Source organism: Mustelus asterias, chromosome 17 (genome assembly GCF_964213995.1).
Source record: "Mustelus asterias chromosome 17, sMusAst1.hap1.1, whole genome shotgun sequence".
In the NCBI taxonomy this organism is placed as follows: Eukaryota; Metazoa; Chordata; class Chondrichthyes; order Carcharhiniformes; family Triakidae; genus Mustelus; species Mustelus asterias.
Genome location: NC_135817.1, coordinates 64,396,947 through 64,424,282, shown reverse-complemented (window position 1 = coordinate 64,424,282; position 27,336 = coordinate 64,396,947). Strand labels below are relative to the sequence as shown.

The following is a 27,336-nucleotide window of genomic DNA, read 5'->3' as shown; positions in this document are numbered from 1 at the left end:
TGTGGGGTTACGGGGATAGGGCAGGGGAGGAGGCTTGAGCGCGATACTCTGTCAGAGAGTTGGTGCAGACTCGATGGGCTGAATGGCCTCCTTCTGTAGGGATTCTATGATTCTCGGGATAGATGATAATGTTTTGGACACACCAACATATGTATGGGGACTTTAAGGTGAGTAAACATCCCATGTTGCATGGAGGATTAATCAGTCAAGAGTGGTCATCAAGCCCAAGAAAGGTTGGAGGCCTTGCAATGAGATGGAGTTATTGATAGGTGTTGAGGAGGGGTGTAGATAACAGTACCTTTGGAAGGGAGAGGAGGAGAAGTCATGCACTATGTCTGTTAGCATGAGAGCCAGAAAGGGAAATTGGGTCGTCAATTGTCAAGAGAGAGTGAGATCAGGGTGGGGTGTGATGGGGGGGGGGGGGGGGGGTGTCACTTGGGCTGATGAACCCAGAGAAGGCATAAAGAGTAATAAGAGTTAAACTGGAGAAAGAAATGGTTTCGGGTCCAGGGCTGGAGGGTGCTTTGAATTTGTGGGCAAGGGATAGGGACACAAACAATGGGGACAAGACAATGAATGGTTTTAATCTTTACAAAAACAAAAATATTACACAAAAAAGTAGTTCACGAAAGTGTCTCAGTTTTATTTTTGGAAGTGGAGGTGAAGGGGAAGAGTAGATGGGTTTAAGGAGACAATGGGTAGTGGAGAAAAGAAGGCAGTTGGTTATCTTTGTTCTCCAGAGTGGTCCTGGAGTAGTGGCTAATTTAAACTAAGGAAGGTGCAACCCAATGTATTCAATGTGTTCCAGTCATATTTGATGATGGAAAGCTAACTCAGTTATGTGTTTGTCAGTACCCTCTGAGGGCCACGATAGGGCCATAGTGGAGGAGCAAATTATAATGGGAGAGACTAAAGGTTTTACTGGGAAAAGGGCTTAACAGTATTTGAGCAGAATGGAATTGTGTTTTATCCTGTAAATAATTTTCCAGCAGGTATAATATTAAGCCAGCATTTTGAGTCAGGATGACTCTTCGTCAGAGCTCTGACGAAGAGTCATCGAGGCTCAAAACGCTGGCTCTATTTTATCTCCACAAATGCTGAGATTTTCCAGCATTTCCAGATTCTGTTTCAGATTCTAGCATCCGCAGTATTATTGTATAATATTGAGGTTAAGTTACCCAACCCACCCAGCACTCTGACCTTCAGAGCACACACTATTTCAGCATGAAATAGTATTTATTATGTTGAAAATGAACAAAATAAATAATCATGGGGAAAAGTTTTAAAGTTTATTTATTTTTGTACAAGTAGGCTTACAATAACACTGCAATGAAGTTACTGTGAAAATCTCCTAGTCGCCACACTCCGGCACCTGTTCGGGTACACTGAGGGAGAATTTAGCATAGCCAATGCATTTAATCAGTACGTCTTTCGGATTGTGGGAGGAAACCAGAGCATCCGGAGGAAACCCACACAGACACGGGGACAGCGTGCAGACTCCGCACAGACAGTGACCCAAACTGGGAATCGAAGTCGGATCCCTGGCGCCGTGCTAAAAGGTTTAAAAATGTGGGGATTGTTGAAAACACGAGGAATAAAGATCTCTTACCATTGAATATCAAATATCCCAAGCAGATGGCTTGCAATGCAAGATATCCTGGTGGGCTCTAGGACCCAGCCGCGGCCCTCTGCTGGCAGTAGAAAGGCAGTGCTGACTCCTCCTTATCTGTAGTGTCAAACTTGACATCACCCTGAAAGCTGTGCATGGTAACTTCCACGGCGATCACAGCTCCCTCAGATCATTGCTGGCATGCTTCACAGAGATATGCTCCACTCACAACCGATCACAGCTCCAAAATGGCCTTGGGTTCCCAGATCTGCATTCTCCCTCTGATCCTCTGCTGTGTTATCTGCGCGGCACAATCGACTGGGCATTCTGCAAATGAAGGTAAGAATTAAAAAAATAAAAAGAGAGATCTGTGCATTATTCCTCACTGAAGTATTACAGTCGGTCTAGCGCACACACACACACCGGGTGGGTGGTACTGTGCAGAGGTTACGCTTCCATCATCTTTCTTTTTAAGGTGGTCAAAGAACATTAAATGTATCAAACCCAACTACATCAGGACAACTTCAGCCACGGTCTCAGAATGCGGCGACCGTAACATTTAAACGCCGTGACCAGCATTATTGCAAACGAAACGACCCATTAAATAAAATCAATCTTAATAGGGAGCCAGAGGTTAAAATGTGGAGAGAAAGTTTATGTAGGATAGAATTCCAGCGGCAGGAATGCGGGGGAATTATTTCAATCGGATTATTATTTTTCCTGTCCTCTTGTTATTTTGAGAATTGATACAGGGTGCCCCGTAAGGAGATCCATCCACAGAGGGGTTTAGACCCACAGCCAGCAGGGAAGGAAGGGACCTCACCATAGTTTGGGGTCCGAATCAGTAAATGTCTCTGTTTGCTGTGGAGCGTATTCTCTCTCTCAAACGACAGAGTGAATGATTCATAAGTCCTGCTGACATCACCTTTGCAAGGATTTATAAGAGAGGCAAGCTGGGAGTAAGTTGAGAAAGTTTGGCCACGATTCCACATCGACTTCAGAGTTGAGGCTCGTGTAGAGAAATGTACAAACCACACACACAGCAATTTGGGGGAAAAAAACACTTTACACCTTGCTTTCTATTCCATTGTTGGGTTTTTTTTTCCGTTTTGCATTGCTGATTGATTTTTTAAACTGTCAGATGAATATTATTGGCCGTTTGGATTGAGATGCTGTAACTATTCAGATATTTAGCACAAAATTGACTATTTTTTTAAACCTTAAACTGCCTTTATTCTTCAGAAATTTTAGCCCATGCTTAAAAGCCCCTTTCTGTTCCGCGTAGTTTGAGAGCTTGAAGTGACTTCTTGTGAACTAAAGCATAAAGTGTACAGGAAGAACGTTGTGGTCAGTAGAATGTAGGGAGAAAAAAAGGGGGAAAGATATTGTTATTTTGAGAATTGATACAGGGTGCCCTGTAAGGTGATCCGTCCTCAGAGGGGTTTATACCCACAGCCAGCACGGAAGGAAGGCATCTCACCATAGTTTGGAGTCCGAATCGGTAAATGTGTCTATTTACTGTGGAATGATTCATAGGGCTTGCTGACATCACCTTTCCGTGTATTTATAAGAAAGGCAAGCTCAGAACTATTCTGAAGCCTATTTCGCCTGTGTGTGATCCGGTGAGTTTGTAAACTCACCTAGTGTTTAACTATTGACAGACGCATACACACACAGACAGTCGCAAAAGCAGAGTCCAATTTACCTCACTCACTTCCGATAGAGAACCCCTGAGATTAAAGGGTGTAGAGGAAAAACAAATAACAATTATACCTAATGCTGACACGGATCTTCACCTTTCAGGAGTCAAACACAATTTAAACTTACGGGGTTGGAGAGGAGAGTAGAGTTCGTGGTAAATAAAGTTCCCAAAATTCGTTGAGTTTGCGAAATCGCCTGATTGTGGTTGGGAGAGGGAGAAATAGTCTGACAGGGAAAGAAACTTGTCTGACTACTGTAAAAATAGAGGCATTAACATAGAAAGTGTAAGATACACAGTGAAAACATGGACTTGAGTTTACATTGGCATATGGTTGTTATTGGATATAAATATCAATATAAATTATCTTCAAATGTAATAGAAACGTAAGCGTGCTTATTATTAAAACTCACGGCGCGAAATAATAAAATGGGTTGGTCCAATATCAAACCAAGTGGATTTTCAGTTCAGCATTGTCTATTGATAAGACGAACCTAACAAAACTTCCCAGTTCATTGTTAATGCTCAGTAGAACACACTTCTCGATATTACGGCGCACACTTAAAAGTTTGGTCGGAATTTCGGTGCTTCATTTCAATTCTCTCGCCGGTTTATACGGAAACTTCGTGACCGTTTATAATAAACACCCTCTGAATGTATTAATAATCCCACTTTACCCGCGCGAGTTCCGCAGAGTTTCTGTAACATTTTTACCTGCATTAAGTTTCCAATTCTCCGCAATAGACTTGCACGTTTTTCAATGTTTCTGATGTACTTCATGTTGGGATTTGTTGTTAGTTTTTCGGTTTTGTGCGGCTTTTACAATGCAGGAAAATATGCTGTTTTTTTATGCAAAGTGCCCTTTATTATATTTGGGGTTTGTTTTCGTATTATGGATCAAAAGCTGGGATTATATCCAGCCGGGAAATAATTATTCCATTAGTGTGGCAATCTCTGGGAATCTGGCCAGTGTGGGTCACTGCAGAGCTTTCCCTGAGGAAAAGGAGAGAAAGCCAGTTTCAGAAATCAACTTTGTCACTTTCCGTGTTTCCTGGGTCTTGTGATTCCGGCAGTTCTTAAATCTTGAGGCTTTCCGGGTCTCGGGTCTGTGGCTCGGGTTGGTGTCATTGTGGTGGGCCAGGAGGGGTTAAATTGAACCGTACCAGAGTCACGGAATCGTTTCGGCGCAGCAGGCGGACACTCTGCCCGTCGTGCCTGCGACTGCCCCTCCAAAACGTGCATCATAGGAACGTAGGAATTAGGAGCAGGAGATGGGCAAATTCAGCCCATCCAACCTGCTCCGCCAATCAGTCAGATCACGGCTGATCTCTCCCTGGTCTCAAATCCACCTCTCCACCTGTACCCCATATCCTCTTATCCCTTTTATAATTAGAAATGTATCTCCTCCTTGGAAACGTTCATGACTCCCCCCTTGCCGCCGAAAACAATGGTAAGACAAATGTCCCTAGCTCAGTATCTGGAGTGTTTGAGGCTTTTAACGTGAAATGTTTTGTTTTTAAGAAGATCCCAGTCTGCACATGGCGACATAAACAAACTCCCACTCAATATTATTGTTGATAAATCAAGCCGCAACTGATGGGGCAAAAAAAAATCCTTTTTTTTTAGATTATATACATTTAAATTAATTATCTTCGACTTCTCTGCGTTGAAAAATGGAATGCGAATCAAATTCAAATTGAACATGGGAAACGATTATGAATTAATATGTTTAAAAATGATCAAAACGAATGTTTAATTAGACGTTAAATAAAAGCAAATTACTGCGGACGCTGGAATCTGAAATCAAAAGAGAAAATGCTGGAAAATCTCAGCAGGTCTGGCAGCATCTGTAAGGAGAGGAAAGAGCTGACGTTTCGAGTCCAGATGACCCTTTGTCAAAGCTAAAAGACGTAGAAAGTGGGAGATATTTATACTGCAGGGTGAGGGAATGAAATATGAAATTAGACGATCCCTCACCGTAGCTGCTTTGTAAACTGTTCCCTTACACTCAGTAGCAAGTCAGAATGAAATGGGAATTTGATTTGGGAAAGTTGTCGGTGCTTCTTTTCCAATCAATTGGGGTGTTTGACCTCATCGCGACACTCTACAAATTCCAAATTGTGGAACTGGGAGAGTTTCACTCCCTTATTCAGCGTGCCATTCTCTCTGTCAGCCCTCCCAGAGCAAGATTGGAACTTTTTGCTGCAATAGTCACAACTTTCCCTCCCCCCCCCCCCCCCCCTCCGTCCATGTTCACATAAATATGTGTATAAATCAAACATGCATCGACCCAAAAGATGAGTTGGAACTGCCCTGCTGTACAAAAACTGTCCCGGACAAAACCCGGCCCCTTCCATCTGTCTTTGTGAAATATCGCACACAATTCACATTGTGCGAATATCCACTACTTTAACAACGAGGGGAAATGAATCAATGTCCTCGTTCGTTTAGACATTTTGATGTTTTCAAGATAGGCTTGAATGTATTCAATCATTTGATTTTGAAAGTTAGGGTGGGCGGCTGGTCCACTTTGATCCCTCGCATTTAGCTGTGGATAGTGGGGAGTCTCCTGCAAATGTTGGATCCGTTTGAGGCGGTGCTTGGGGTTCAAAACATGGAATTGCTCCAAACGATACATCTGTCACTTTCGATTGGGAAATCCTCTCGGTTGGAAATAACAGACGCGGTATCGGTGGGGGCTTTGAAAGGCGGACGCTTTTTCCAATTACATTTCCAACATAAGATGGCCCTGTCCCACCTTTGTAGTTACATCGGCGCCTCTGCACCCCCCCCCCCCCCCCCACCACCACCACCCAGATACATCCCTGGTACACAGGCCAGCTGAAGGCAGGTTTGGAACTTAAATAGGAGAAAAGGCTTTGGTAAAAATTAACTGTCGGGTGTTTGAAATAGACAGTTAGGTTTAAAGCGGCCTGATCGTAACTCCAAGGGATCTGGGAAGGCACGATAGAAATATTTGACAGGCGATAGAACACCGCCCCCCCCCCCCCCCCTCACCCTCACCATTACGTGTGAACAGGGAAGAGGCATAGTAAACTGGATTGAAGGCTTTCTTTCTCTATTGTTGAATAGAGCGATAAATCCGTTTATATTGGACTCGAGCTCGGGTCAGTTATAGAATCTGAACTGACAGTGCTGATCAAAGCACTGTTTAAATAGCCACACACACACACAGACACAGACAGAGCCACCAACGCGCCCTTATTTTGATGCTAAACGGACACTGGGAGAAATGTAGCCGACAAAGCGGCGAGTGTGAGCTGGGGTCCGGCTCCCTGGCTCTGTATGAAATGCTGCAATGTATTGGGCTGACAGTCCTGGGACGGAAAGGGGGTGAAGGTGGGAAGCTGCCGAGAGAATACAGTCTTCAGGGAAGACACGATTGAGCATTTAGCCAGTCTCAGATTGTCCTTTTAAAAAAAACCCCGCGCCCAACATCATCTTAATAAAAGGACAAAAGCGTGACGACCTTGTTAACCCCACACACAACCTCGTAAATGTTGCCGGCATCTTTAATGTTTTGTAACAATGTCGGAAAGGTCTTCATTAAGGTTTTGTGAGCAGTGGAGTTTTCCGCCCGATTATTCCCCGTGACCCATAATTCGGCTTTTTTTAAAAAGCTGTCATCATTTGCTAAATTTATTATATATGTGTATGTGTACCAGTAATGGTTTATTAACTTGCCTACTTAATTTACAAAATTAAAAAAGAGTGTTGTTTCCCTTTCTCCAGTAATTGTGTCGGTAGGAATGGTAGTCATTTTATTCCAAGTTTAGGCTAGTGAAGTGTGAGTGATATCTTTTCAGTTCGGATACAGAGAATCAAGCTGATTACTGAAGGTTAATAGAACGAGTATTAAAATGGTGGGGCTCGCTTTGTGAGCATTATCAGTTCAGCCACTTTCCAAACTATTCGATGCCATTCACAAGTGATAGGTATAAAATTGGGTACATTTATAATGCAGGATTAGATAACGTGTTAGTAGAACTCCAAACGAACAGTAATGATGCATTATGGCTTGATGGGCCACACTTAAACATGAGCCTTGCTATACATCGAGAAGGACTGTCATTCATTTCAACTGTTCTTTATTTTCTCAACAAAGTTATCACTAAGTTTGAATTTGGAAAGTTTTTCATGCACTTAACTTTTATAAAGAATGTCTACTATTGTAAGCATACCTACGAGCATTCACAGAATCGATATGCTAAACATTGTATAGCTAGTATTCACGGTATCTAATGTATACCGGCACACAGCCTATTATGGCAAGTCACGCCTGTGCAGTCTAGTATCTATCAGGGCACAAAATAATTAGTCAAATGCCAATCGTAGTCTTAAGGGTTTTCCTTTGAGTGAAAATCAGCAAGATGAGAGCCAAGGCAAAATTCAAACACCAATTAATTAGTCTGTCTGAAGTATTGGAATGCTCTTCTTGTTTCCCAGTGCTACATTCTGGCCACAAATTAAAGCTTGCGTTCTGATCAAATTCTCCACAAGTACACTTCACAACCTCACACATCACCGTTTGATTCAGCCTTGTATTGGAAATGTTAATATTTCTCTACAAGAATTTATTATTCATTTTTTTCCCATTTAGTATTTTTTTTCTGCGCGTTCAGATCTCTTTAACGTGGACTCTCTCACTGCCAAGTCCAATTTTCAAAGTTGAGAGGTTCCGAGAGAGGCAAACTGTACCTCTCAAAATGCCACTGAATGTATTCATAATTTAAAATATAACTTGATACATATGTGTATGAATTTAAAGTGCACCAAGGTAAGATAATGTGGATATTAACAAGTTATGTTGAGTAGATAAAATAAGGATGGAATAGGGCTGCTTTGACAGAATTGCCACTTTGCAAGTGAGGAGTGACGCATTCAGTGATGTAACTGGGCCAGCTAAAGGGCTGGACTGCAAAAATGCATTTTAAAATGTTTCATTAAAAATTAGAAGGACCACAACAATTATTGGCGGTGTTTTATATTGCAACAGTGTGATCATTTCCGGTGGTATAATATGAGTGAAGTTCTCAGCAGATTTTCTGGAAACTAAGTAGCAGGAGAATTCTCCAGAAAAATAATCAAAACTTTCCAATCAAAACACTATCTGCTATAATGTTGATGTGCTGGCTGTGAAAGCATCCTGAGCTTTCCCCCTGATAGCTTAGCTAGTTTATCCAGTGGGTGACTGAACAATACAGTTAGAAAGGCCTCGGGTATCCAGACCGCTGTTAGGGTAGCTACAACCTGCCTGAGCACCCTGGGTTCCATACAAAATAAGCTCCCACTCTTAGGGGCGGTACGGTGGCACAGTGGCACTGCTGTCTCACAGCGCCAGTGACCCGGGTTCAGTTCCAGCCTTGGGTCACTGTGTGAAGTTTGCACGTTCTCCCCATGTCTGCGTGGGTTTTCCCTCGGATGCTCCGGTTTCCTCCCACAGTCCAAAGATGTGCGAGTTTGGTTGATTGGCCATGCTAAACTAACCCTAGTGTCAGGGGGAATAGCAGAGTAAAAATGAGAAGTTACGGGAATAGGGTGGGAAACTCGGTGCAGACTCGATGGGCCGAATGGCCTCCTTCTGCACTGTAGGGATTCTACGATTCTTGACTGCAATCCTATTGCAAGTAAATTTGTCTGGACGTTGAATAAGGACAGGATTGGAGGTGGCTCTGATGCTTTCATTGCGGGGCAATCAATAGAAAATAGCTACTTTGGTGAGACACTAAATGTGGAACCATATGCTAGCAAAAGTATCAAAATCTTGAGAAAATGAGGGGAGAAAATTGGCAAACAAATTATAATAAAAGAGCAGATTCAATATGATGATGAGAGATGATTCATTTCCCAATAATTAGATGTCAATTTTCTTTGTGGCGAAAGGAAATTAAGATAGAATTTTTAGCAGTAACCTTTAGTGTGTGCAGAATATTATTTTTTAATTTGGGAGTAATTGCGATCATTAACTTTTACACATTGTGTAAGAACACAAGAAAATTTGAAATGTGTAAAGGTCAATTGATTCTTCCTGCCCTATTTCCCAAGGAAATGTGTGATTATCTCAATCCTGGAAAACAGTGTAAGATATCAAAGAAGTAATAACACATTTAAAGAAAGCCTTAACAATGTTGTAAACCTCAATGACTCTAACATAAAATACATTCTATGCCATCACCCAGATGGCAAAACCATGCTTAAGTCTGTTCTTATAGTTTAGCTGTTTTTGTTCCACCAGCCAATTTAAATATATTTTATTCTACCGATTTTGTTGTGCACTTATATTCGTGAATATTCATAGTCTGAGCCAGTAGAAAAGATTCTAACTGTTATTCTGTGTTTCCATTTGTTGTTCATCTTTTCTTTGTATTTGCCAATCCAAGGGATGGATATTTGTGATTTTTTTTTCAAGCCTAAACTGCAGTTTCTCAACATTCTGCCATTCTCCACTTCTCTAAATTGTTAGGCTGGGTTTTGGACATAAAGTGCTCATTAACTGCATTGAAAGGAACAATTCACATATGCTACTAATCAGTTAACAATCGCAAACCACATTCCACGGCCGTACAACCAATTCCGGACAATGGCCGCATAATAAATAGAATATTTGAAGCAAAATGTGTTGCAACAACATTATTCTTTTACTTACAAGAGGCCACGTTCATTATTCACTCACGCCTGCAGCACTAGTGAGTTCTGCCTGTTAAATGCTTCTGAAAAATTGCAACCCATACTCACGCACGCCACACACTATCATTGGTGAGATAACCTATATTGCATGCATTAGATTGAAATGAATGAAGAGATTGTCAGAGAAAGGAGAGCCGAGTGCCAGCCAGATAATTAAGAGCTGATAGGGCTGGAGATTAGTAATGCCAGCTGTGGACTGGGTGATTGATGGCTGTAGTAACCACTGCATTAACACATTGTTAAAATGGAGCCAGTTCAAACCTATCACTTTGCACTCACCCAATGCACACTGCGCTATTGTCTGTCATGTTCACAACATGTTCTGACATTACTTGTGTATCAATTCTGGGATGTTCTGTACTATATCTTCTAATAGATTCTGACCAGTGATTTGCAGGATGCGACACTCCCAGTTAGAGGACCGGGTACAGGATTCAACATTCAATTCTTTGAGCTTATTCCACCACTCAGTGGAAAAGTTGGACGAAAATCACACACACTGATGTTTCAACATACAACTGGGATGAATCAGTTGACGCAGATTTTCTTTCGGCTCTTGTGCTGAAGTTGCACCAAAACTTCCTAGGAAATTGCAAGCCGTCAGATGCAGACTTTTAGCACAGACAAATTTAGATGGTATCACAGTGAAACTCGATCATACGGATATCCCATTGAGATTGTACATTTGCTTGCAGTGGAAGCGATTGAGCGAAATGGTGCAGTCTTTATTGTCAAAGTGCACCTTTTGTACAACAGACTCCAAAAACTGTCAGCAAACTTGAACGGCACATTTATAAGATGACCTCTCATTTTCTGGTTATGCAACTTTGGAGGCGGACGGTGGCACAGAGGTTAGCACTGCTGCCTCACAGAGCCAGGGACCCAGGTTCGATTCCTGGCTTGCGTCACTGTCTGTATGGAGTCTGCACGTTCTCCCCGTGTCTGTGTGGGTTTCCACCTGGTGCTCCGGTTTCCTCCCACAGTCCAAAGATGGATTAGATGGATTGGCCATGCTAAATTGCTCCTTAGTAAAAGAGGGACCAGCCAGGGTAAATGCATGGGGTTATGGGGATTGGGGATAGGGTCTGGGTGGGACTGTGGTTGGTGCAGATACAATAGTCCGAATGGCCGCCTTCTGCACTGTGGAATTTTATGAACTTCCTCAGCATCAGGCTAAGCTGCACATGAACAACATCATAAAAACTGGAATGGAAATGTCACATTTCTGGCTTGAAAATGGGAATGTGACAGAATGTGGAATGGGGCACAACCTCAGGTTAAAGGGGTGATCCTTTAAAACAGAGATGAGGAGGAATTCCTTCAGTCAGAGTGTGGTGAATCTGTGGAACTCTTTGCCGCAGAAGGCTGTGGAGGCCAGGTCATTGAGTGTCTTTAAGGCAGAGATAGATAGGTTCTTGATTAATAAGGGGATCAGGGGTTATGGGGAAAAGGCAGGAGAATCGGGATGAGAAAAATATCAGCCATGATTGAATGGTGGAGCAGATTCAATGGGTTGTATGGCCTAATTCTGCTCCTATGTCTTGTGGTCTTATGGTCTATCTTGGGAGCAGGAGTAGGCCATTCAGCCCCTCCAGCATCTGTATTCTTTTAGTCAGAGCATGGCTGATCAGTACGCTATCAATGCAACCCATCAGCCAGAATTGTCAGTAGTGACCTTTACTGATTGTCGCTGAGTTTTGTCCTCTTGTATAACAGTGCCTCCAGTAATATGTTTATACTCTTGTCAGTATTGTAGTTCTGCCTCTAGAGGCAGTGCTGTAATAAGGATTACAAAATGTGTTACTGTGCAACCTTTTAACATGGAATGACTAGATTTGTCGACTGCCAACAATTATTCGGCCCTTCATGTGAGCCATAGACTCCCGTGATTGGATCAAGTGCTGGAAATTAAAACAATGTTGTACGATGCAGTTCACATTAAAGTGCCAATGTCCCATGCGATATAATCTGTTTTCCATCAATATCATCTTTTATTTCAGGTCCCCTTATAATGAAATAAAATTTCTTCTCTATGCATTTGATATATCCAGCACGTTGCAGGATGCTTTAAAGGTCCTCTGTTGTCCTGCCAGCTGTTTGAGGTGGCGAAGTGCCTCTGGCGGATTACAGAAGAATTTTATCAGCTTTTCAGAAATGACAGTGCCAATAAAGTCGCTTGCAGCATGCTTGTTCAGTTAGCTTTTTGAAACATCATCATCCAGTAGTAATTATGTAGTAGTAGTAGCTATGGGGCAGCATGGTGGCACAGTGGTTAGCACTGCTGTCTCACAGCGCCACGGACCCAGGTTCAGTTCCCGACTTGAGTCACTGTCTGTGCGGTGTTTGCACGTTCTCCTTGTGTCTGCGTGGGTTTCCTCTGGGTGCTCCGGTTTCCTTCCATAGTCCAAAAGACACACTGGTTAGGTGCATTGGCCATGCTAAATTCTCCCTCAGTGTACCCGAACAGGTGCCGGATTGTGGCAACTTGGGCAATTTTCACAATAACTTCATTGCAGTGTGAATAAAAGCCTACTTGTCACTAATAAATAAACTTTACTTTTTTTACTTTAATGCCATCATGGTAGACTGTATCCTATCGTGTATAGAGCACAATTAGAATAACAACTAACAAAAGGGGCTTCAACCATTATGGATCCTGTATTCCTGACTCATAGAACATAATTCTCACTTTCAAAAATTGGATTTTCTTTGCAAGGTTCGGGGAAGCCATTTTATTTAGATTCAGAGTTTAAATCAGTCATAGAGTCAAACGCCGGAATTCTACCACCCTGCCCGCCACGGAATCAGAGCGGGCGAGGGGCGGACAATGGAAATGTCCGTTGTCCTTGAGTGGGGTTTTCTGCTCTCGCTCGAGGGAGGCAGTATAATTCCACCCATAGAGTTGTACAGCACAGAGAAAGCCCTTTTGCCCATCAAGTCTGCATTGACAATAGCTACCACTAAAGTGGTGCTAATCCCATTTTCCGGCACTTGTCTTATACCTTTGTATGTTGTTATATTTCAAGTGCTCAATCAAATACCTTTTAAAGGTTGTAAGGTTTCCAGCCTCCACTACCTTACCAGACAGTGGATTCCAGATTCTTACCATCCTCTGGATATTTTTTTTCTCAAATCCTCTCTGAATCTCCTGCCCCTCACCCTAAAACTATGCCCCCTCGTGATTGACCCATCAACCAAAAGGAACAGCTACTTCCTATTCACCCTGTCAAAACCCTTCGTAATCTTATACACCTCAACCATGTCCCCCTTCAGCTCTCTCTGGTCTAAAGAAAACAATCCAAGCCTGTCCAGTCCCTCCTTAGAGCTCACATGCTCCATCCCAGGCAACATCCTGGTGAATCTCCTCCGTACCTCCTCTAGTGCAATCACATCTTTCCTATAGTGAGGTGATCAGGGGGGAAAAACACAGAATCAAATAGTACAAAAGCCCAAAACTGCAGATGCTGGAAATCCAAAATTCAAATACAGATTCAAATGTTAATTTGCAAAAGGAAGGATGAGATGTGGTGAAAAAAATCTCACAATAGTGGGTGACGAAGTTAATTGCAATCATCAACACTGTTTTAAAAATGAAGATTTCCGGGAATGTATCTGTAGCCTCCTCGATATCAAGTTTCTTTTATAACTCCCCGGGGTGCTTCTCTTATGTCTGTACCTCTGTCCACCCTTTCCGTAATTATACACTCATAATAGCTGGTCAGTTCTATGTCAGCTTAACATCAGGGCAGTTCTTATATCTTATCAGTGATCATACTTGAAAAAGCATTGTGAAATGTTGTTTCATGTGAGGAGTGTTATGTAAGTGCAAATTGTTTCCTTTGCCTAGTTGGGAATGATCTCATTTTACTTGTTACATGGACACTAACCCATCTAATGACTCAAGAGGTTGGAAACATAAGAGACGCAGATCCCTATGTGTTAGAGGACAATCCATCAACACATAAACACTTCCTCCACTCAATTATTTCCCTATTATTATACTTGTACTCAGCTGACTTTCCTACATACTGCCAGGAAGGAAGGTCACTTGATGCTGAAATACAACAAAGCCACGTATTGTTATTTAAAAACTGATTGCAACAAAACTGTACTGAACTCTGTGAGGATTTTTCTAGCACTTTATTTTGTGTACTTGTGAATAATGAAAAGACACTCGTCTATCTGCATTATCACACTTTACGTGAACAAGTGAAATGCTTCATATGCAATGACCTACTTTGAATTGACTTATTACGTAGGCAAATGCAGCAGTTATTTTGCACAGAGCACAACATCTTAGAAACAGTCATGGGATCAATAATAGTTTTTCGGGGGATTTATTATGTTGGTTGAAAGAGAAGTATGAACCAAAACACTGGAAGAACTTTCTACTAATTTTGGACATTGGTGAGGCCACACCTGGAGTATTGTGTGCAGTTTTGATGTCCTTATCTGAGTAAGGATGTCCTTGCTATAAAGCAAGTGCAGTGAAGGTTTACCAGGCTGATTCCTGGGATGGCAGGTCTGTCATATGTGGAGAGACTAAGTCTGTTAGGATTATATTCATTGGAGTTTAGAAGAATGAGAGGAGATGTTGTAGAAACTTATAAAATTCTACCAGGGTTAGACAGGTTCACGAAGAATGTTCCCGATGGTGGGAAAATCCAGAACTAGAGATCATAGTTAGAGGATAAGGGGTATGCTTTTTAGAATTGAGGTGAGGAGAAATTTCTTCACCCAGAAAGTGGTGGATGTGTGGAATTCACTACCACAGAAAGTAGTTGAGGCCAAATTTTAAGGAAAAATTAGATATAGCTCTAGGGGCTAAAGGAATCAAGAAATATGGCGGGGTGGGGGGGGGGGGGGAAGCAGGGGATCAGGATATTGAATTTGATGATCAGCCATGATCATAATGAATTTGATGATCAGCCATGGTCATAATGAATGGCAGAGCACACTCTAAGGGCCAAATGGCCTACTCCTGCTTCTAGTTTCTATCTTTCTATGTTTTGTAATAGTGTCACAGGATCTTTTTGCATTCTTTCCACTGGGATGAGGAGAAATATCTTCTTTTAATAGCTCAGTCAAAGGATGGCACATCCAGCAGTGCTGAAACCCTCAGTACGGCACAAGAGGACCAGGATAGATGACACACTCAAGTCTTGTGGCGGTTTGACTTGGACCCATAAGTGTTAACACTGAATAAGTAGACATGGGGCGCGATTTTACCAAAACATCACGACCGTTTTCGGGCGCGAAATCACGGTAAAGTTGGGCGCCGGGCCTATACCGCGATCTGCACCCGATTCCGAGCAGATTGCGGCTTTACCGACACCTGACCCACGCCCGAATCGGGTGGCCCCGACGATTTAAATGCATTTGCATGCATTTAATTCGACTTAATGAACTGCGCGCCCAACCCTACCGCCAAATCCCACTTTACCGTCTTCTGGCCCGTTCCGCATCCGCGCTGTAAGCGACCTGCAAAATAAAAGTCTGAAGTCGTCGCTGCAGCTTCCGAAGAGCGGGGTCAGAGCCTGCAACGGCTCTCTGACCCAGGTCATCCTCTGGTTGGTGGGGGGGCGGGGGGGGGGGGGGGGGGGGGGGGGTGGTGGGAGGAGGAGGGGGGGGGGGACCCAGATCATCCTCTGGTCGGGGGTGGGGGTGGGGTGTCTGTTGCCAGTCTGCGGCCAATCGGTGGGGAGGGAGGGGGCAGGGGGGTCCGCCGCCACTCTGCGGGCGATCCCTCCTCCCCACCAGAGGAACGAATCCCTCCTGCCGGAGTGGGCGTGCGGCCATGCCATCCCACAAAACCTTCAGGATGAAGCGATTCCTCGCTAAGAAGATGAAGCAGAATCAGCTGATTCCACAGTAGATCCGCATGAAAACCGGCTACAAGATCAGTACAAGTCCAAGAGGAGAGACTGGAGAAGGACCAAGCTGGGCCTGTAAAGGGATACACCATCACTGGTACACTACCAGCCACAGATTACTCTTCCCTGCAGGGGCAGGAGAGCGGGAGAGATGGCTGTGGCTGGTAGTGTACCAGTGATGGTGTATCCCTTTACAGGCCCAGCTTGGTCCTTCTCCAGTCTCTCCTCTTGGACTTGTACTGATCTTGTAGCCGGTTTTCATGCAGATCCACTGTGGAATCGGCCGGTTCTGCTTCATCTTCTTAGCGAGGAATCGCTTCATCCTGAAGGCTTTGTGGGATGGCACGGCCGCACGCCCACTCCGGCAGGAGGGATTCATTCCTCCGGTGGGGAGGAGGGACCGCCCGCAGAGTGGCGGCGGACCCCCCTGCCCCCCCCTCCCCACCGATCGGCCGCAGACTGGCAGCGGAACCCCCCAACCCCCGACCAGAGGATGATCTGGGTCCCCCCCACCCTCCTCCCACCCCCCCACGACCAGAGGGTGATCTGGGTCCCACCACCCCCCCACCCCCACCACCGCCCCACCACCCCCCCCACCCTCCCCCCCCCCCACCCCACCCCCCCCACCCCACCCCCAGAGGATGACCGTCAGAGAGCCGCTCTCTCCGCTTTCTGTTTTTTTTTTTCTTTCGCGCCCGGGTGCGCTCTGTCAGATTTTTTTCAAACTGCGCATGTGCAGTTCAGAGTTCCAATCGGTCCGCCAGCTCTAAGCCCCGCCCACAGCGCGAATCGGACCGGAGCCGGCAAAATGCGTATGGGCTCGCTGGAAAGAGGATTCTAGGCACGGATCTATTTGACGCCCAGATTCGACACTTAGACTCAAAATGGTAAAATCAGGCCCACAGTGTGGAAGTTATCAGGTCATTGAGATTAATTGCACGGACTCAAAGTAATGTCTGTTTCCCATAACAGCATTAGCTTTCAGTTACAGCAGGAACTAATTGCAAGATAAAACTTCCCGTCCAAATCATGCGCCCCAGTTCCAAACTCAGAATTAGACACTCCGCCTCATCAGTGTGACATTGCCAGGTCTGGTTGCCAATCATTCTAATCCTGCCCCCTAATAACTACTGACATTTTCTGATGACAATGAGCATTTTAACCTGTGTGCCTGCATTTTATAATCAGTTTCTTCACTGGATTAAGAATCGGGGGAGGTGGAGAGAGAGGCTGTCTCTTGAATCAATGGGAACCTGGAAGGAGAGGCGACATACAATGGAGGGTGGGATTGGAGGATATTCAACTTTATTTTCCTCCATTGCTGGTGGTGCATGAACTTGTGACATAAAGTTTCAAGATGATTGGCTTTCTTACAGTTGCATTTACAAATGTTTATTTAGTGGTTGATCCCAAACGTATTAGAAATCAAACAAAGCTGAAAAATGTATCTTTAAAAAAATATATATAATTTTGTCAAAGGCAATTTTTCTGGGGCATGCTCAGCTGTTGCTTTATAGAATTATAAGAATTATAGAATCCTCACAGCGCAGAAGGATGCCATTTGGCCCATCGAGTCTGCACCGATTCTCCGACAGAGCATCTTACCCAGGCCCTATCCCTGTAACCCCATATATTTACCCCATAAATTCCCCTAGTCTATACAAAATGGGACAGTAAGGGGCAAATTAACACGGCCAGTCCACCTAACCTGTACAGCTTTGCTGTGTGGGAGGTAACATGAGCACCCGGAGGAAACCCACACCGACACAGGGCAAATATGCGAACTCCGCACAGACAGTCACCCAAGGGCCGGAATTGAACCCGGGTCCCTGGTGCTGTGAGGCAGCAGTGCTAACCACTGTACCACTGTGCCAACCAATCAGTGGTTCTTAAGCTGGGGCGTGCAAAGAACATCCAAGAGGTCTGCATTTCAGGACCTGCCAACAGGTGGGCACAGGATGATTGCCCAGAATGTCATGGTCAAGTATAAACAAGTCAGCACCCACTGTGCACCTATTTTTCCTCTGCAGCTATAGTGCCCTCTCTGGGCTCCCGCCTTCTCCATGCTCTGCTCTTTGCATATGCTTCAGCTTTTGCTGTGGTGTAACCCCTTCTGCTCCTCTTCTCTCTCCCCCTGCTCCTTTAGTGGCCTCTCTGGGCCCCCTGGTTTCTCCACATTCTGCTCCCTGCATCCTTCCACTCCCCCTGTGGTGTGTGGTATTCTTCCCCATTGTTCCTGCTCTGCTCCTGCGCCCTCGTGCTTTCTCTGCCACTTGCTCCCCTTGGGTTTTCTGCACTCTCGAATCTCCTGCCACGAATAGACTGACTCTGCAGTGAGAAGCAGATATATCACTCATATCTGTAAGTAAATACCTTTGCTAAAAGCATTATCAAAACATGCTTTATAAGCAGCACTTCCATATTACACCTAATAAATAGTTCGGTATAAATCGGATGGGGTCCTTTAACCCAAAAGTTTGAGCCCCACTGATTTAAGTGATGGTTTATTTCCTTCAAGATCAGTTGCAGATATATTTTTGAGATGAGGCGGATATCCCCTGGTGTGAATGCATTAATTGGCCTTCTTTCAGCATTCCAGTTACTGAATGAAATTTGCATCAATCTGATTTTGCTGAGTGACCCTGCAACATCCACATTATAGCAGTGAACATCCTCAGGGAAATGAGAAGAGCAACATTAATAAACAATAAGAGTATATTAGATTGGAAACCTTAGGCCAGGGGCAGTTAGTTAGGTCCACGTAAAGCAGTGAATTCAGCTCCTGTTTCCTGTTCCTGCAAGCCGTGTTTTTTTTTATGAGCTTCAGTTTCTTTAACGATTGTGGTACATCATTTTAACACCTCGGCCTTTTGGCTAAGATCAAGTGTCAGATCGAATCTAAGATCAGGTGCAATGCATTTCCTTGTCAGCTTGGATCTTGAATGTCTCTCTTTTGGGGATCATGAATTGGATTCAATTTGAATTTGAATTGGTTTTTGGATTAGGGGCTTGTCCTGTGCACTCTGCTTTGTAACTTTGTGAAAGGAATAAAAAATAAATTACTCCCAGTACAAAAAAATACTCCTTTTTTGACAGGGTCAAAATGGAATATATTCTGAATGTTATCATAGAGTCATAGAGGTTTACAGCATGGAAACAGGCCCTTCGGCACAACTTGTCCATGCTGCCCTTTTTTTTTAAACCCCTAAGCTAATCCCAATTGCCTGCATTTGGCCCATATCCCTCTATACCCATCTTACTCACATAACTATCTAAATGCTTCTTAAAAGACAAAATTGCACCCGCCTCTACTACTACCTCTGTCAGCTTGTTCCAGACACCGCCCTCTGTGTGAAAAAATTGCCCCTCTGGACACTTTTGTATCTCTCCCCTCTCACCTTAAACCTATGCCCTCTAGTTTTAGACTCCCCTGCCTTTGGGAAAAGATATTGACTATCTCGCTGATCTGTGCCCCTCATTATTTTATAGACCTCTATAAGATCACCCCTCAGCCTTCTACGCTCCAGAGAAAAAAGTCCCAGTCTATCCAGCCTCTCCTTATAACTCAAACCATCAAGTCCCGGTAGCATCCTAGTAAATCCTTTCTGCACTCTTTCTAGTTTAATAATATAATAGGGTGGACCAGAACTATACACAGTATTCCAAGTGTGGCCTTACCAATGTCTTGTACAACTTCAACAAGAAGTCCCAACTCCTGTATTCAATGTCCTGACCAATGAAACCAAGCATGCTGAATGCCTTCTTCACCACTCTGTCCACCAATCTTGGTGTCATCTGCAAACTTACTAACCATGCCTCCTATATTCTCATCTAAATCAATAATATAAATGACAAATAACAGTGGTCCCAGCACGTATCCCTGAAGCACACCACTGGTCACAGGTCTCCAGTTTGAAAAACAACTCTCTACAACTACCCTCTGGCTTCTGTCATCAAGATGTGGAGATGCTGGCGTTGGATTGGGGTAAGCACAGTAAGAAGTCTCACGACACCAGATTAAAGTCCAACAGATTTATTTGGTAGCATTAGCTTTCGGAGCACTGCCCCTTCATCAGGTGAGTGAAGGGGCACCTGATGAAGGGGCAGTGCTCCGAAAGCTTGTGCTACCAAATAAACCTGTTGGACTTTAACCTGGTGTTGTGAGACTTCTTACTGTTCTGTCATCAAGTCAGTTTTGTATCCATTTAGCTACCTCATCCTGGATCCCGTGAGATTTAACCTTATGCAGCAACCTACCATGCAGTACCTTGTCCAAGGCCTTGCTAAAGTCCATGCGGACAACATTAACTGCACTGCCCTCATCTACCTTCTTGGTTACCCCTTCAAAAAACTCAATCAAATTTGTGAGACATGATTTTCCACTCACAAAGCCATGCATTATTGTCCGTACTAATACTATTGCATGCACTGATGAATTGCTTGATGTCAAATTTGAAATTTTGCAGCCAGTTGCCAGCCTCCCCATCAGCCTGGGGTAGGACATTAAGGCCTGAAGCACAGGTCAGGACACTTGTTGATTATATGCACCATGGTTTGGATCATTTCTAGTGGATGTGGATATTCATACAATAATCACTCAGCCCCTGACCTCATTTCAGCCTTGGTTCAAACATGGACAAAAAAGCTGAATTCCAGTGGTGAGTGAGAGTGACAGCCCTTGACATCAAGGCCGCATTCGACCGAGTGTGGCATCAAGGAGCCCGAGCGAAACTGGAATCAATGGGTATCAGGGGGCAAACTCTCTGCTGGTTGGAGTCATACCTGGTACATAGGAAGATGGTTGAGGTTGTGGAGGGTCAGTCATCTCAGCTCCAAGACATCTCTGCAGGAGTCCCTCAGGGTAGTGTCCTAGGCCCAACAATCTTCAGCTGCTTCATCAATGACCTTCCCTCCATCATAAGGTTAGACATTCGTGGATGATTGCACAATGTTCAGCACCATCTGTGACTCCTCAGATACTGAAGCAGTCCGTGTTCAAATGCAACAAGATCTGGACAATATCCAGGCTTGGGCTGACAAGTGGCAAGTAACATTTGTGCCACACAAATGCCAGGCAATGACCATCACCAATAAGAGACACTCTAACCCCTTAACATTCAATGGTGTAACCATCACTGAATCCCCCACTGTCAACATCCCAGGGGTTACCATTGAAACTCAATTGGACTCACTACATAAACACAGTGGCTACAAGAGCAGGTCAGAGGCTAGGAATACTGCAGTGAGTAATTTGCCTCCTGACTCCCCAAAGCCTATCCTCCATCTACAAGGCACAAATCAGGAGTGTGATGGAATACTCCCCATTTGCCTGGATGGCTGCAGCTCCAACAACACTCAAGAAGCTTGACACCATCCAGGATAAAGCAGCCCGCTTGATTGGCACCACATCTACAAACATTCGATCCTTCCACCACTGATGCTCAGTAGTAGCAGTGTGTACTATCTACAAGATGCACTGCAGCAATTCACCAAAGATCCTTAGACAGCACCTTCCAAATCCACGACCACTTCCATCTAGAAGGACAAGGGCAGCAGATAAATGGGAACACCACCACCGGCAAGTTCCCCTCCAAGCCACCCACCATCCTGACTTGGAAATATATCGCCGTTCTTTCGCAGTCGCTTGGTCAAAATCCTGCAATTGCCTTCCTAACAGCATTGTTGGTCAACCCACAGAACATGGACTGCAGCGATTCAAGAAGGCAGCTCACCACCACCTTCTCAAGAGCAGCTAGGGATGGGCAATAAATAGGGATGGGCAATAAATAAATAGGACAGTTAGTGAGATTTTGCAAGCCCAGGCACGACTTGCCCGGGCTTGCAAAATCTCACTAACTGTCCCGTCTGGAGACAATACACATCTCTTTAACCTGTGCTTAATGCTCCCTCCACTCACACTGTCTGTACCTTTAAGACTTGATTACCTGTAAAGACTCGCATTCCAACCATTATTTTGTAAATTGAGTTTGTGTCTTTATATGCCCTGTTTGTGAACAGATCTCCCACTCACCTGATGAAGGAGCAGCGCTCCAAAGGCTTGTGGCTTGTGCTACCAAATAAACCTGTTGGACTTTAACCTGGTGTTGTGAGACTTCTTACTGTGCTTACCTCAGTCCAACGCCGGCATCTCCACATCGATAAATGCTGGCCAACCAGCGACACCCATGTCCCACAAATGAATTTAAAAAAATCCAATGTTTACTACTTTAAAGCATGTTTTTTTAATGGGCCAATGCCTCCAGTTAATCAATTGGTGAGGCGAATGTGTTAAACATTTTACCAATAGTATTTGTCAGCCTTGTACTTTAAACCTATGTAAACAGAAAATATTTGAGATCTAACAGTTGAGATTAATTATTTCATTTGATCTTCATTAGAATATGATTCTGAAATGTAACTTTTGTAGCATCAGCTTCAGCACAGACAAGGGTAAGTTCATTTTTTTAAAAAGCAGAGTTAACTCAGCATACCATCAATCCAACAGATTGCCAGCAATGCCTCAAATTTAAAATTGTCAACCTCATATTCAAATCCCTCCCTCGCCTCATACCTCCCTATCTCTATCACATTTTCTATCCCTACATCCCTCCAAAAACTCTGTATTTCTCTGACTCCCTGTACAAGCAAGATTCGTTTTGCTTAATCATTGGCAGCCATGCCTTCAGCGGTCAGGCTCTAAGCCCTGCCTAAACTCTGCGTATCTCTACTTCCCTTCTCTCCTCAGAACATTCCCGAAATCCTATTTCTTTGACAGGACATCATTTCTCTGTATGTGACTTGGGCCGGAATTCTCCGACCTCGCCTGCTGCTGGGATTCTCTGGTCCCACTGCAATAAACGGAGATCCAACAGAGCACCAAATCCTCTGTTCTCACTGGTAGCAGCAGCGGGGCATGCAAGACTGGAGAATTCTGGCCTTGGTGCCAAATTTTGTCTGTTAACACTCCTGTGAAAGGTCATGGAACCTTTACAGTGCTAAACATGTAACATAAATATAAGACGTTGTTGATGTAATCCATTTTATGGTGCAGAGACGATGCAATCATGGGTCAATTGTACCTTGTAAATTAAGAATGGATCCCTGATTGGAATTATTGTGACTGCATGTTGACATGATAAATTGACAAGATATATATTTATAGGGCGGATTCCCAATTTAAGGATAGTGATATGCAGAGTTGTGTAGGAATCCATGCAATTTTCTTTTCATGTATAGAATGCTTAATATTCCCAAAAGAGTTTACCTTTGAATTGGAAGGCAGCATTGCAGTTGCTTTCACAATTTGGACAAATGCAACAAATAAAACATTCGCGATGAAAACCTAAAATAGGAATGTTTTTAAACCTGCTTTAAAATTGAGTCTCATGTCTTCGTACTTACACTCACCTTCTCCCACTGCCACCACCCACTCCCCACCACCATAATTCTTAAATTTACCTGCTACAAACTGTACTTTGCATATTTTACATTATTCTCCTGCAGCAAAGGCAATTTAGGATGGCATGGTGGCACAGTGGTTAGCACTGCTGCCTCACAGCGCCAGTGACCCGGGTTCGATTCCCACCTTGGGTCACTGTCTATGCGGAGTCTGCACGTTCTCCTCGTGTCTGCGTGGGTTTCCTCCAGGCGCTCCGGTTTCCTCTCACAGTCCAAAAGACATGCTGGTTAGGTGCACTGGCCATGCTAAATTCCCTCCCTCAGTGTACCCGAACAGGTGCCAGAGTGTGATGACTAGGGGATTTTCACAGTAACTTATTTGCAGTGTTAATGTAGGCCTACTTGTGACATTAATAAACTTAAACTTTTAAAACTGAAGTACTGGCTATTGCGTGAGCTGTGGTCGGTGAAATAGCTGCTACATTTTCTGTCTAATTCCTTCTTTTCAGGTGGCATTGTATCTTAAGCAAAGGCCTTTTTTAAGCAGTCAGCTTTTTGGAAACTGCTGTTTTTCTAATTTAGCATGCGGTTTCTGCGTGAGTTTGGCAATCTAGTACCAATCTGTACCAAAATCAAGACAATATTATGAGAATGCACACAGATTGAACTTGAAATTGGCTAGAGTAGTTTTTTGTAGAATGCCAACAGCTAGCTGAGATTGATAAACTTTCAATTGGGCTGGATTCAAATCTAGGTTCCAGAAGTCATAGAGTTTCATAATAACCAGTTCTGGAAACTCGCTACCATGGAGATATTGGTTGATAAATATGTTCAAATAACATTTGTCTTTGTATTCCAATATCAACGTATTCATTTATAAATGTAGCTACCTTACTCAGCTGCTTTTAAGATACCCATTAAAATATGGAGAGAAATGTTACTTAAGTTCATTAAATGGTGGTCCATTGATATCACCAACAGTAAATTCTACACTTATCCCTTTTGCTGGGGCACAAAACCATTCCAAATCTATTCTCAACACAAAGGAAGTTGTTTTATGTTCTATGTTTGTGCCCTATGTTTCACTGGGATTACAACTGAATGATGACTGGGGCCACCTAGACAAGAGGCATGCAAAAAACAAATTCTGTCCCAGATCATTAGTTACCAAAGTTACCAAATGATAATGTGTAACTTTATAAGTCTGGATAAATTTACATTTTGGTGCTCTTAACCATTCTCACATTTGGAAAAGAGGCTGCTTTTAAGGACATGAAATATTCTGTCGATCATAGAATCGTAGAATCATTGAAACCCTACAGTGCAGAAGGAGGCCATTCAGCCCATTGAGACTGCACTGACAACAATCCCACCCAGGCCCTATTCCTGCAACCCCCACGTACTTACCCTACCAGTCCCGCTTGTACTAAGGGGCAAGTTAGAATGGTCAATCAACCTAACCTGCACATGTTTGGACTGTGGGAGGAAACCACGCAGACAGGGGGAGAATGTACAAACTCCACAAAGACAGTCACCCGAGGCTGGAATTGAAGCCGGGTTCCTGGTGCTGTGAGGCAGCAGTGCTAACCACTGTGCCAGCGTGCCACCTATCAACCGGCACAGATATCCCTTACTCAATCATTATACTTTGATCCTACAGCTCACATTCTGTGGAGAACATGGACCGGTTAATGTTAGTTAAGATGACACTGTCCTGAATTGTACAATGTATGCACAACATGAATGGGAATGATTGGAGCTTATCATAGGATAGCGATGACCTACAACATTCATCTGATATGTGCCATTTATTGATTGATCTGTTACATGTCGTCTTGTGGAAACAATATTCAGGACGAAGTGACCAAATGCCTATCAATAACAGTGTAAATATTAGATATGAATTTGAACTGTTGAACCATCCCCCTCCATTCATAACGCATTGGGTTCTAGTCTGTCAGTGACATTCATTTAGAGCTGAAATATAGATCACTGCCTCACAACATGAGCTGAGAATGAAAATGTCAACCTTTTCAGGAGTATGGTGTATTATAACATTTTCCTCTCAAAGTGAACAATTTGGTCTGGATTTTTAACTCTGTACAAGTATGGAAGTGCCACCAATGTGCATCTTCTGAGCTATGTCACCAAGGGTTCCTGCTTTTCTGTCTAAGAGGTTAGGACATTGGCCTGAAGCCAGAAAGACCCTCTCTTAAATATGCAGACTAGGCTCCAATGATGTCTTCAGGGTTCAACTGTAATTATAATCTGAGGACTGTGTGTGGAAATCATTGTGGCTTTTCCATATGGTCAATCAAGCAGGAAAAGGAGCCAAAAGCTGACTAAACAAGATAAGTAGTTGCTGTTCTTTAAAACGTTCTTTGTGGGGCCAGGAGGAGCAAGGATCCACCTGTGATTCCTACAAGGAAAGATATATAGGCCATCCTAGTTCCAGTTTTATCTTCCAACCAGTGACTTTAGTGTTGCTGGCCATTTGTTCGGTCCTTTGTGGTGGTGTCTCACCTTCTAACATTCTGCTTCCCGCTGATGTTTGGGTGTGATGAAGGAGGGCTAGGAGTTAAAATTTTCTGGGCCTCATGCTGTCTAGGTTTGAACAGTTTTCCATCTTTTACCAGCCACCCCCACCCTCCACCATTATTAACCACCCCTGCAAGACTCCTGTCTCAAGTTTAAATTGGGCCTTTAGTCTTGCTCTATTAAGTCCTGCTTAACCAAGTACATCACGCTTAAGACTCCTCACCCAAACGAGACTGTTGTAACTTCCTATGGGTCAAACAAAGCCATTCTTCTGCTGTGTGGAGGTCACAGCGTGTAGTCCAATGCTTTGTCTGTCTTTACTGGTATCTGTCATTATGGTTTTCTTACACCCTTCTGCCCACCTATCAGCATAGTAACGTTATGTGTTGCTGATTCTATTCACACTTCAGAATTATAGTTAATGCGCACTATTATATAAAATAACAGCTGCCTGGGAGAGCGTTAAAGACTGTAATCCATCCCCGCTTCTGCTGATATTCAGAAACAGTTAGCCCTGTAGTCATTTGCTCCATCAGCATCTCTATTGCAGCCAGGAAACACCATCCCTATTAACCAACACACTTTAGATACATAGAGAGATCTGTATCCGAACATGTTCGTTCTGTTAAAGAACAATGCCAACAAATAAATGCTGTCTGCTTTCAGAGATCTTCATATCACTTTCCGATAAACCGGAGAGATGCAAAGTGCTTTGAACAGATGTTTCAAGCTGTGGATGACAGTGATGTTTAACGTGTGCTGTCGTTTAATTCAATAAAACCTGTGAAAAGTGCATCTTGAATAAAAGAGTGACAAGGTGTCAGAAATTAATGAGAAAATTGCAGATTAATGGGGCAACACTTCGGAGACTGCAATATGGGCTGTTTTAACTGAAGCCGATCTAAGGGGTAGAAGTATCTCGGTACGTCAGTTTTTGATATTCACAACACTTATTCCAGTCTCTGGATTTGACATCCGCAGTACATGCTCTGGTGAAACCCTTATTCCAATCACAGGGAATGAACATTTAGTCTTGAGCAGTTGGATGATAGTGCATCAGCAGGCCATTTTGCATTCAGTCTAATATTCTTTTCCTGTGGATTCACTATCACCCATTTTGTGGAGCCACTCAAGATAAATCTTATGTTCCCACCCAACTCACGCAACTATATGATACCATTAATGTCCTTTAGGGAAAGAAATCTGCCATCCATACCATGTGACTCCAGAGCCACAGCAATGTGGTTGACTCTCAATTGCCCTCGGGCAACTAGGGATGGGCAATAAATGCTGGCCAGCCAGTGACGCCCATGTCCCATGAGTGCATTTTTTAAAAAATGGATTTGATTCCATTCAAATGGAACTGAGGGAGTGCTGCATGGGCAGAAATTATCTTTTAGATGTTACATCAAGACCCTATCTATTAGGAAGTCAAAGACTTCGTGATATGATTCAAAGTGTGAGTTTTCTTGCTGTCCTGCCCATCATAGAATATGATTTGGAGATGTCGG

At 43.6% G+C, this 27,336-nt stretch overlaps 1 protein-coding gene across 1 annotated transcript in view; it reads left to right on the top strand.

Moving 5' to 3' along the window:
- The first annotated feature begins 1,730 nt into the window (after positions 1-1,730).
- Positions 1,731-27,336, top strand: part of epha3 (eph receptor A3) — a 327,186-nt gene continuing 301,580 nt past the window's right edge. Inside the window, exon 1 of the mRNA XM_078232846.1 lies at positions 1,731-1,948. Coding sequence (XP_078088972.1) covers positions 1,765-1,948 — 184 coding nt within the window. The 5' untranslated portion in view covers positions 1,731-1,764. The remainder of the gene's footprint in view (positions 1,949-27,336) is intronic.